General features: G+C 40.2%; 1 protein-coding gene across 1 annotated transcript in view; it reads right to left on the reverse strand.

The window, feature by feature from the left end:
* The window catches only part of TAF8 (TATA-box binding protein associated factor 8), a 75,696-nt gene that overhangs the window by 43,132 nt on the left and 19,327 nt on the right, over window positions 1-13,237 (reverse strand). The window contains exons 3-5 of the mRNA XM_086923520.1: window positions 9,474-9,572; window positions 4,930-4,992; window positions 3,813-3,937 (exon numbers count right to left, since the gene is read on the reverse strand). Coding sequence (XP_086779646.1) covers window positions 3,813-3,937; window positions 4,930-4,992; window positions 9,474-9,572 — 287 coding nt within the window. The remainder of the gene's footprint in view (window positions 1-3,812; window positions 3,938-4,929; window positions 4,993-9,473; window positions 9,573-13,237) is intronic.

Consider the following 13,237-nt stretch of genomic DNA (forward strand, 5'->3'; position numbering starts at 1 on the left):
AATCTAGGGCACTAAAAATGTGAATGTACTATGTATTTCATGGTACTCATTAGCCTACACCGTACCAAGTTACCAACTGGGTTGTAGGTTGATTTCGCTCTGATACTCTGCTGTAAATTCAAGATAATGTCGATGATTACAGGTTACTAAGTGGATATCGATCAGTATTAAGAAGTAATGTACATTCCACCAAATTGTTCTGCTATTGCCTTAAGTTTGAAAAAGACTGTTACAAAAAGTTCTGGTTAAACTACATTTTACAGGATGACTCTGCCCGAAATGTATCCAATTCCAGAAAATGCATATATATGTCTGTAAAAAGGGTAGACTCTTTGTTTGGTGTTTTTCAAAACTCAATAAATATAATAAAAATAAAAAAAGGTTATATTTAGCAGTAAAATCTCTGAGAGATGAAAAACGGAATCAAGAAAACTACTGCAACATACATAGGTCAACACTACAACTATCTGAACATGTTTCAAAGAAACATTAATATCAGAATAACCTTTACCTGTCACTGACCATGTACCCAAACTCTCCAGAGGTGGCAAGACTGATCTAAAACTTTGTAGAAAAGTGGGTGACTACATACTCAGTTTAGACACAGTTTTCCCTGGTGTTAACATAGAAGCATAAAGCATCTCTGGCTATAATCAGATAACATTTAATATTGCACAGCTAACATCTCAAGCACAATAACATTTACTTGACTTAAAATCTCTTGCTGAACAAGACAAATCACTGGAAACTCCTCCACCTGTACCTTAATTCTCTTTTCATCACTGTAATCTGTGAGTGAACTTCCTCGGACCCAAAACGATCTGTGAATTCTAATTACAACTACTTTCAGTGCTCCCTCCACCAAACTAAGTTAATAATGAAACAGTGCTAATAACTTTATGAAGATATAAGGATGCAACAATGTAACCATGAGCACTATTTATACTATGGCACGTATAAGATTCCTATGTATGAATTTAATATGTGCACATAGCTTTTCATTGATACACTGGGCATAATGGTGTGCATTAATGTTGATGAATAATATTTTATATCTTTTTTCCCCTCAAAGATGTCTTCTGGGGTTCTATACTTTTACATACCTATAGAGATTTGATCATTGAACTAAAATGTTCTCATACTGTCTACACTTTCACATATTAACAAAAATGTAACTGGAGAATCAAAAGCAGAGACTCTATAAGGAATCGATTTATACTAAGCACCAGTTGGGGTAACCTGGATATTATGTAATCATAAAACTTTCACTACACTCTTTAGGCATATTCCAATTCTTTTTCAAAGTTTCTAAACACATCTTTAATTTCTTATTTTGCTACATTTTATTCTATTACTAACTGACATCATGAAGGAATCGACTTCCAAAATGCATCCAAAATTTGCAATGAATCTACTTAAAGATATCTCTTCTAACTCTCTTGCTTACAAAATATTATCTTTCAAGGACTATCCTCTTACTATCAAAAGTCTTCTTTAACTTAAGCATTCCAATATAACAGACACTTATGATTTTGAGTTGTACTCGTTGATATTAAAATACCGTCCACACTAGTCTTTAGTTACTTGAAATTGGCTATCTCAAGTCATGTTATTTCACACCACCATACATTGTTGCTATGTTATGTTAGGTGAGCTTATAAAGCACAAACTCGCTCCCAAAGGAGTATCTTGGTGCTAGAAAAGCAGATCTAGGAAAGTAATTAACAAATATATATATATATATATATATATATATATATATATATATATATATATATATATATATATATATATATCTATATAGATATAGTAATGGCAATTTTTCAGCAGTTTTTTAAGCCTTCCAAAATAGGGACGGGATCGAATGTAAAGAGGAAGACTATTCCACTGATGGGAGCTAAATAGGAAAATGAGCGACGTCTATACCTGTTCGCTCGAATGAGGTGAGGATTCAAGAGAGCGTTATCCTCGGACCTCAAGTTTCTGCCGGGACAATACCAGGAGAGCCTATATCCCAGGTAAGCGGGTCTATTCCAGCAAAGGGATTTGTGCTTAAGATACAGAAGCTTGAACAGATTACACTTTCTGACTGGCAGCCAGTGTAGTGCTCCTAAGACAGGTACAGAAGGGAGCCAGCTGGAAATATACAAACCAGTTGGGCCGCAGTATTTTGTACTACCTGCTGTTTAGAAAGGACAGTCTCGTTGGCAGCTACCAAAATGTGTGTTCCCATAGTCCAGGCTAAGACAAGACTATGTAAGGTAGACAAGGGTCAGACGGAGACCCAGATCTAACCTTACCCAGCATTTCTCACACCTGTTTTTGGAAGATTACATCAAACCTACCCAGCAGGGCTGGCGCATTTGGTGGCAATGCATTATAGTTTGCTGGTTCATTGGGCCTATCTGCCAATGGCGGAAATTCCTCACATAATCTGGAAATCTTATCCTCGAAATAGTTAGCAAGTGGCATGTCCTGACCAAACGGCAATATCAGCTTTTTCTCCCTCCGCTCAAATGGTAACAACCGGGGCGGACCAGGGGCAGAGCAAGTAGACTAAGAAAGATGTAGGAAAATGATCAAGGAAGCTCCTAACACCTGTCCCTGTGCCACGTTTTCAAACTCTAGCCTCCCAATTTCCAAGAAAGATTTCAAAATGATTTAAACCCACCAGCTCTGATTAAACACTAAAATTAATGCTTTTCCCCAAATTCTTCCAGAAATGGCCTTAATTTCTCGTAATTGATGGCACCCTATTGCCAACACATTTCCTATTAACCTGAAGAGTCCTAATATGAAATATTTTAAAGGCTCCTTAAGCTTCTAACTTAAGCCCACCTACTCTGAGCAGCCTATCCTCCCAGGAAACAGTCTACTTTCTAAACTGCAAGACACCAATTCTCCACTTGCCACATGGGACTTTTCTGCTGACTCGCAGGTGAGCAATGTCACTACGATGCCAGCTGTCCTGATATTACACTGCGTAGTAATGTATCTTACCAGGCAGACCTTTCAACCTTTTTTCTAACACAAATTTAACTGCAAGCGACCACTGAATGCCAATTTTTATCTTGCCCTTTACTATACAATGAATGTGTCTGAATAACTCTTACCTGGGGACTGCAATGCCACAGCTGCATTATAACATTAGCTCTGACATGGTGGAGCCCTACCAGAGCCAACTTCTGTGGCAGGAGAACCCATCTCAAATCAGTAGGTTTCCCCCCTTGTTGGTGGAGGAGCAGTGCACAACAGCACACCCTAGACCGACCATGTCGCATGCTAACTACGCCTGTCACCTCCATCAACAGGGCACCTCCTGGCCCCACATGTGGCAATGTCTGCCAAGAATGTCAATCTGCCTTTTATGCACCTAAAGAAGGGGACACAGGCCAAGTTACCGGGCCAACATAATGGGAATTGTGAGCTTGTCTCATCACTGCGGTAAATCAACCATACCATGTGTCTTTCCCGCATTGACCTGCTAGATAACAGTCCCATACACCTTTCTAGCTAGTTATAAATCATTACATCAGCACTGTGAGAATGACAGACCTACTAGCTTTGTGTTTTTTATTCTCACATAGCAGAGGGAGCATCTTCTAAGGAAACATATATATTCTGAATGGCTAATGTACCTAAGTGGATAATGGGCAAGCTGCTTATTTATGTTCCTATTCTCTTGCTTTCTGACAGTTGATGCTTTTCTGGCACTGGCTTTGATATCAGCTCTGTTCTCTCTAGTCTCTTATATATTTTGAAATTACCGTATTTTTTCTTAAGAAGAGAGGTTTATGATATGTGGCACTTACAGGTGTTTTGATGTAGGTGTGAGGATCTGGAAACTCAGGGAAGTGACAGGGGATGTGGGATGGGTGTGGCTTGTTCTGTCCAGCAGTCAAAGCCTTTGCGACCACTGGGTGATTTGTCACAGGAGCTGCAATATAAAATCACAGTTAACCAGTTAGCCCCTCCAGAATGTGCAGATTTAATATACACGCAATCTAGATCAGTTAATAGCAGCGGCAGGGGTCTCACACACAAAAAGGCAGAAAGACACAAAGAGGCAGAAAGACAGACACCCTGATCACCTCTACCTGAAGATTGTTTAGATTGTTCACGGTCAATCCCTCAAATGATAACACCCCAAACGAGCAGAAGACGGTGAATCTTCCACACAGCAATAGCCCACCCACCCACCCAGACGAGCAAAATGAGTAATCCCACCATGACCAAATGGCAGATGGTAGTCATATAACACACACATCCAAACACCATGCACACCATCAAATAACAGCCCTTCGAGCTGCAGATGCAAACACCCACCCACTAACTGAGCGTCAGACTATGTATCTCACACAAACACTTAACCTACCCTGGCTGCGTTCTGTAGTCACAGATTTATAGAGCTCATATGATTTGCCAGGGGCCACACACATATTTTCCCACAATCAAGAAGCAGTCTACACATAAAGACATTTGCCTCAACCACGTTGGAGAATGGCAGTGACTGAGGCTAGTACAACGCGCTACTTCATTAGTATGAATACGAGGTTTCAAGTGCACAATCACTTAGTACAATCCATTGGTTTTGGTTTTCATTCATTGTGCAATATTGCAACAGACTGCAGTGTGAGTATTAAACCTGCAAATATTCGGAGTGAATAAAGAAAACATAAGTGTATAGAAAAGTGTTTATTGAGCAGTAATTGTCATGAACAGGGTGGAAAAGCAAAAATGTAGCCCCGGGTTTATGACAAGAAACTCATAGGTGTGAAGATTAATTTTACCAGTCACACACTAAATAAAAACCAGATGAATCATCCTTAAACCCAAATACAAAGCTGCTAAATGTATACCCTCACATGCAAACGCAATTCTCATGGTGTAGCACCCTAAAAACCACGGAGATGTGTGCTCAAAACCTACGTGCTGTAATGACCATCCTCTGAGACCGCTTGGCATATGCAGGAAGAGACTCTATGTTGAATCCTGAGGAAAGAGGAGGAAAAGCATCAGTGTCTTTTAAGTCTTCAGTAAAAGCTGAAAGATGACACCTTAGGGAAAGAAAAAGATGTTATCTTTATAATCCTGCCACTAAAGTGCAGGCTACATGGCCGCCACCCCTCCAGCGCTGCCTACAAAGCAAAGCAGATTGTGCTATGTTTGGTCCCCATCTCCAACTATCCCTTCCTCAGCTACTCTGACACAGGTAAACATAATCTAATGGCAGTTTAGTGCCAACTTGGAGCAGCACAAATCAACATACAGAGAAATGTTGATTGAGTAGATCCACTTAAAAAACAAAACACAGGAAGCAACCTCAACATTCATAGTGCTGAATCACTTTAACCTAGTTCAAGAATTAAAGATTACAATTTTGAAAAATTTCCTGTTAGGCTGTTGATAGTCAATGTGTATGTAATAATATATTTCAAGTTAATTCCATTTCAAGTCCTTCACACTATCATATCTCATTCACATTTAGTTTAGCGTATGCAGTAGATTTATATTGCGCAAACTTGTGAGAAACAGACCAAAATAACCACTGAGAGATGAAATCACCCCGACTTAAAAAAAATACAGCCTGTATGAACATTAGAACATATAATCACAAATCTGACTTTTGTCAATATGAGGATTCATTAGTTTGAGCAATGTGCATATAATGCAGTATCTTTACATAAAACGTAAACAATAGGTAGGGTGATCGCACTACTACTATCCAGCCTATTTGTTATTCCTCAACGACATTCATCACTTCCCTACAATTAAAATTGCAACTTACTGTGATAATCATATGCAACTGGGATAGCCGATTGGCATCTGCTGGTAGAGAGGGCTCAAAGGTCAACATTTATCATATAAAGTCTTGCTCCACCAGCAGGCTGATATTGTAGAAGTGGATATACACTATACAAAATGTCCAAGTTATATAGCCTAGCGAGCAAAGCAATAAACAAGTGTTTATAGCAAATGTGAAACCTTAGTAAACGCTTGATCTATATATATAAAAACTAAAGTATGTCTGTCGGTCGGTCTGTCTGTCCTTTATGCATTACTACACCATTCATACGATCGCCATGAAACTTTGGGAAGTTGTTGAGTACACTCCCGCGAAGGTTTCTGGCATAAACATTTTTTAAATATCGGCCCCCCAGGGCCCTCATAATCTTTCGAATACTGATGTACGCACCAGACGGAAAAACAACAAATCGTGTATCCACAAGCACTTGAATAATAAATAGAATTAAAACACCATTCATCCGATTGCCATAAAACTTTAGAAAGTTGTTGAGTACACTCCCGCGAAGGTTTCTGCCATACATTTTTTTAAAATATCGGCCCCCCAGGACACTCATAATCTTTCGAATACTGATGTACGCACCAGACGGAAAAACAACAAATCGTGTATCCACAAGCACTCAAATAAATGAATAGAATTAAAACGACACTTTGAAATGTTTTCCATATTAAAATGAATAAGTTTCAATAAAAATGACACAATGTAAATTGAATGTTATCAGGACGAGTTTCCTTGAATTTCCTGTCTTCGGAGATTGCAGCAACGCGCGACTGGTAAGCTAGTCTATTAATGAAAGACTGATTTGATACCTGCAGCCTGGAGACCGCTCTATCAAATGCATCTATTAAAAGAAAAGAATTCTCTTATGCTGCCATAAACTTGCTCATTAGGCATCCTAGGAAAAAAGTAATGCCCAACATCAGCACTTAGGTAAGACCACAACATACCTTTTGAATCCCGTATCTCTAGTTTTTACTATGACCCTCCCCCTACAACAGTAAACAGTGCATGTGTTTCCCTCGCTATTAAGTTCCCTTTAAATGGGCCATATTCTCAGCTGCTGCAAAGAGACATCTTTATCATAAGCAAGAACTGGGCTGTAAACACAAAGACTTTCTTTTTATAGGAACAGAGAACTAACTGAGCCGCTCTTCAACTGGTCCCGTTTGTCACATAGAGACACATCATTTTGTAAAGCAACAAGTGAAATAAATCATTCGCTTTTATTAGATCCACCGGATAGCACTTTTTCCAAACTTCATGTATACATTTTTTTTTATTAATAGATCGAGGATTCAACACGGTTTTGCACTTGCTAGGAACTTTATTGCTTTACATATCAGACTACATCAATTAGACATTTGTTGTGGTGCATATCTTGTTTCCACAATACCAGCCCGCCAGCAGAACAAGAATTTATCAAGGGATTATTGACTCTTGAGGTCTTCCTACTAGGAGATGCCATCCCAGCTATTCTTTTTTCATATCATTATCACAATCAGCTGCAACTTACTTGTAGGTAGATAAATTTAGTTGATGAATAATAAACAAAAAATAGGAAAGTAGTAATACAAGAAAACTACCTAGGGTTTTAGTTTATATGCAAAGATACTGTGTGGTATGCATATTGCCGAAATGTTGAGTTGTCTTATTGCCATAAGAGCCAGATTTGCGATTGTGTGTACATGTTCATTTAGAGTGGGTCCTTTTCATAAAGGTAAATTTACATTTGTAAATGTACTCAGCTATAGATTTACTTTTGCAGCTATGCGTTTCTCATTGTAGATTTACAAGTAAGTGGAGTCTTGCATGTCTCCATCCCTCGAAACCAGGCAGTGCAGACATCTAAGACTGAATTTTTGAGCGTAAAGTAACTACTAGTAACTTTTCACTTGTAGGTGGCAATCATACTCACTGGGGAGTAGATCTCTCTGAGGTAAAGGAAAGGCAAAAATAAAAGGCTTTATTAATACTTTCAAAAACTATTTTAATGTAAATGTACCTTATTATTAGCCTAGAACAAATACAATAAAATGTAACAGTACTTTAACTTTTCAAATCAAATGTTCATCGAATAATTTAATAACTAAAATATATTCATTTAATTTATAAATATTTTAAACAAATGTCACTGGCACTTAAATATTTGAATAATAGTAACTAAGTAAAATTATGTTTTTGAATCTAAAATATTTTTCATTGTTTTTTTAAAGTTCAGAAGTTCCTTTTTTCATTACGTTTTTAATGAAGCGCCTATGAAAACGGCGAGCAGTGGAAGGATACTGGACAAGAAGAGCAGGGATACTTAGGTAATGCTCCAGGGTAGGGACAATCACACGAAAAGGAAATTATGCCAGCGCTCGCTGACAAATGAGAAGCAAGGAAATGAGAGTGATAATGAAGTCAACCAATGGTAAACAATAGGCAGGCTTTAATCCCCTATGTAAACAAAATGTCTTGCAAAGGACAATGCATGTGCTTTTTCAAGTGAGACCTAAAATATAAGGTGTGTGGTGTGGAGGTGGAGGGGAGAAAGTGAGGCAAACTGTCAAAGAGAAAAAGGTGCCCACCAAACTTACTGAAGGGCATAAAATAACAGACAGGTGTAGGGATTGGTAGAGCTAAAGGGAGGTGTGGGTGACTTTAGTGTTCAGAGGTGGGAAGAGGTAAAGGGAGGTGAGCGGTGACTTTAGGGTTCAGAAGTGGGGTGCAGGGAGGGGAAGATGACTTGAGGGCTCAGAGGTGAGTAGAGGTAAAGGAAGGTGAAAGTGTCTTGAGGGCTAGGGTGAGCAGAATTAAAAGGATTGTAGAGTGACTTGAGGGTTCGTAAGTGGGTAAAGGGAGGTGAGGGTACTTTGGGGGTAAAGGGAGGTTAGGGTGACTTGAAGATTCAGGGGTGGGTACAGGTAATGGGAGGTGAGTGCAAACTGAGGGGTTAAGGGGTAGGTAGAGGTAAGGATAGGTAAATGTGATTTTAGGTGTTGCGGTGGGTAGAGGTAAAGGTTACACATAAATCTTTGTGACACTGTGGCAACCAGAGTTAATTCAGAAAACACACACACTGCCTGGGAACAGTACTAAACAAACAGAATAAGTTTACAGCTTCATCATCAATTAAAGCATCAGAGGGTCAAAATCTATGTTTCGGAATTGGTCACATGCCACAAAGTTTTGTTTTTGCTAGTTGTTTGCATTCAGCACTTGGATATACCGGAAGTGTCAGCTTCAGCTCTTATGGCTTCAAGTTGTCTGCAAAAGTACCACAATCCGAGCACAGCGGTGTAGAAAAACAGTAATCAAGAAATCATTCAGTACTTGGTCCATATTCCAGGAAAGAAAACAAAAACACAGAGACGAAGTGAAGCCAAAATGCACAGTCACATAAACAGTAATGAAAAGGAAAAAAATAAGAGTGACAAGGTAGACAACAAATGGTAAGTAATGGGAGAGCTACAATACTCCTTTTAGAGCTTTTTTTTAGAAACAATAGATCGTCGCAAGTGACAGCACTTGCACCCTGTCTCAGGTGAAATTGAAAAATGAAGTATGAATTAAATAAATGAATAACCAGGATAGGACTTTAGAAGATCACAGGAAATTAGATTGCAGCAATACAGCTCCATGAAATGAGGCATCATGTTAGATTGCTATTTGGCAGATCACTTACCCATCTCCACGAGGGTGACCACAATGTCTGAAAGGGTGGGCAGGGTCCGGGCTGTGTGCTCGCAATATGACTTGGCACTCCGCCCAATTTCTGAAAGATCTAAGAGAATTTTAAAAGCAACAAAAACATCACACCACAGGCTTGTTAGCAACGAAAACCACACTGCTACATAAACCGCAACAGATGCCTGCAAACTGAGACATGTTATCCTCAAAAGTCATCCAATACCTGAAAATACATGTATACCTGTGGTTACATTTAAATAAAATATACCGTATTTTCCCGCGTATAAGACGACTTTTTAACCCCTTAAAATGTTCTCCAAAGTCGGGGGTCGTCTTATACGCCGGGTACCAAATTTTTAGGAGTGGAAGCAACGTTTCGGTATGTTCGAACTGCGTGCTTAGTCTAGAGACACAGCGGGCGGGCACATGCGCTGATCTCGCGTCTCTCTCTGCGCTGATCTGGCGTCTCTCTAATCTCTCTCTCCCTGCTACTGATCCCCCTTATACCATATTCATGCTTATGTGAGTCATACTACAATCCCCTCTAGCTGTACGGTACGGTACTTTATTTACCGTATGCGATTTTATATAGCGCGGACTTTACCCGAAGGTGTCAGAGCGCTTCACAATAGGACTACCATAGTAATGATACATGAGGAGATAATTACAACAGAACAAATTACAAACGCAAACGTTACGTTAAGTTACGGCACATGAATCAAAAATGACAATAGTGCGCAGTCTCTTACAGTCCTGTAGTGCAGTAGTGCCGATGGGAGCAGGATCTCACGGGGCATTTCGGTATTTTCGAACTGCGTAGGTATTCAGTCTAGAGCTACAGCGGGCACATGCGCTGATCTGGCGTCTCTCTCTCCTTCCGATGTGGCCATAAATCTCACGTTCATCGGAAGGAGAGGAGCGTCTGTACCGTACGTCATCTCCTCAGTTCATGGGCATTGAAAGGGGATTGTAGAAAGTTCCCGCCGGCAATACAGTACTGCGCTGGAAGTGGGGGTAGTCTTATACGGCGAGTATAGCATGAAACCTACATTTTATGAAGAAAAGTAGGGGGTCGTCTTATACGCCGGGTCGTCCTATACGCCGGAAAATACGGTAGGCATAATATTTTCTCTCACATTTAAAAAAATCATTCATGAAGCATATTTGCAATATAAAACACATTTACCAAATATGTGGCACTTAAAACTATTTTAAGATGTCAGCCAAACATATTTCATTTGAAATCTCAAGATCTCAAATTTTACTAAGGACTATTCTAGATTAAGTAAGCATTTTAGGAGCACACACTACCCTTGATGAACTTACTTTCATGAAATAAATAATAATGAGCAATTTTGGAGGTTGGGAAGGAGTGACTAAGACAGGCAGAAGATGTTAAGTGTGGAATTTTCACTAGAGCCTCAAAACTCTGTCTACAGACATAAAACCATGAAAAGGAAACAGGCGCACAGGAGAACCACTTGAGACATAGTGTGTGGCTTAAAAACACGGTGTCTCTGGTCAAGAAAGATGATAATGATGCAGAGGCTTTACCGCAGGGTGCTGTAACTTTGAGGCTGCCAAATGTTAATAGGTTTTCATTGGAGGTAGACAAACTGCAAGAGTTGTGCAGGACCAGAGAACAAGAACCAGGAGAAGTGCATACGGGCCCAACGATTTATCTGTGAACTGAGGAAGATGGACAAGATGAGTCTATAGTCGGGTACAGGGCAGCCTCACAGAGCTGGAGAGCAGAGTGCCTACTCAGTCCTTCGGTCCTGCCCTATGGTGGTGACGTAACTCAGTGCAGAGAAGGAAGCGGATGACACACCGAAAGGATAAAGTTTGAGTGGGTGCAGAGCCGGAAGTGGATAATATGCCGAGAGTATAAGGTGTGAGTGGGTGCCTAGAGGGAAGTGGAGGCTGCGCTGAAAGGAGAACCAAGGGTAGAATAGGAAACAAACATGTGTCGAGAACAGTGGTTCTTAACCTGTAGTCCGGAGATCCCTGGAGGTCTGCGATAAAGTGCAGATAAATAAAGAAGCAACATGTAAAATTTAAAACGTTCTGTAAATTTGAAGGAACATCAATTAGGAGTTTAAAAACTAAGCTGGTATCCTCAGATCGATTAGTGGGAGCAGTCAGTAAAGTGGTTCAAAAAGAATATAACATGCTGGTCTCAGTTGAATATAGAAAAGTTCCATCCTTCCCATTAAAAATAAATAATTTCTAAATATTTTTTGGTGAATTAAATAAAATATTTCATCATTTGTGTATTTGTCTGATGAATGCTTGTTTTTTTCCATAGTTTTGACATTTAAATCATCAAAATTGCTCCAGATGGGGTCCCCAGACTACAATAATGATTGTGTAGGGGTCCCCTGGATTCCAGTAATGATTAAGTGGGGGTCCACAAGGCAAAAGGTTTAGATCCACTGGTCTAGAAAATTGGCAAGAGACAGGATTTCTCAGCGGGAGGTCACAGGGAAGAGAATAAAGAAGTACTGCTGCTGAGGTGTTGTGCTTGAAAAGGAATCAGACAGATGAGGTGGGCAGTGTGAATGGAAGCGCCCTCTTCATTCTCAAAGAAGGAAAGTGTGTGATAAAAAGGAGAATACCCAGGAGGGGGCAAGTGAGCGCCCCCAGCCTCTGGGAAAGCCTTGGTCTCCCTGGATGTACAGTATCTCCAGCTTCACCTATCGGAAGTCATTGGTAAAGGCAAAAGGCACCAGCGTTCTAACAAAGCCTGGGAGAGAAGGAAGCAAGCACAGAGTACCCTAAAAGGACAAAAAATGAAGAGTTGAGACTTGGAGGGAAGTGGCTGCAGACTGCCTGAGGGCAAGAGTGTAGATGGATTTGGATTGAAGCACGAGTGGGAAGAGAGATTAAATGAATCAGTGAACAGAAGATAAGTCTAAAGCTGTAGTGGATAACTGGTAGTAGAGGAAAAGGAAGAGGAGAGGAAATGAAGAAGAGTTACTGAAACTACAGCGGACCTGGAAGGTGACTAAAACTTGGTAAACATTTGTAAGAAACAAATTCTTTATGAAAATGGGTCAGGGGGCCTGAAGTAGCTCCAAGGGTCGGGACTTCCTTAGAACAGGAGCCCAGGTTTGGGTAAGAGAATCCTGTATTTGTTACAATACATTGGAGCATAGGACACAGCGATTCAGGAGCTTCATGGTGACTGGGAAAAGGGTGATACGGACAAACACAAAGGAAGGCGGTAGCAGCACGGAATGACTAAATGGGCACTAAAACAAGAAGGGGCAAAAATGTATGTGGCGCAGAAGGGCAGATGGTAATCTAAGCAGGAAATTTGCTCAAAACCACAAAGGAGTCTAGGGTCACACTACTAATTAAAATTGGCCTTGCTGGAGAGGAGTTAACTCTCCTCAGATAAGATGTAAGCAAGATACCTCCAGAGCAGAAATCGGTCTGGCAGAAATAATAACGTCATGGCTCCCTCTTTTCCTAGGTGCTGTCGATTCCTTACTAACCAGTTGTCTTCTAATCTCTATCAGCCTAAAGCTCTCCATTTGAAAACACAAGATGGTGGGGAGAGAAGTTTCACAGTCCTGGACTCCATTATGTGTAACTTACTCCCACTCCACTTATGCCCTATCACAGATTTACCCGAATTCAGGAAAATACTTGAAAGACTTGTCTTTTCTCCACTTGTTTTGCTGGAACTAGGTCGAACTCCAAACAGTTGTCTCCCCAAAGAAGCTCTTTATCCCCTTCGATGCTTATGACGAG

Source organism: Lissotriton vulgaris, chromosome 5 (assembly GCF_964263255.1).
Source record: "Lissotriton vulgaris chromosome 5, aLisVul1.2, whole genome shotgun sequence".
NCBI classification, from domain to species: domain Eukaryota; kingdom Metazoa; phylum Chordata; class Amphibia; order Caudata; family Salamandridae; genus Lissotriton; species Lissotriton vulgaris.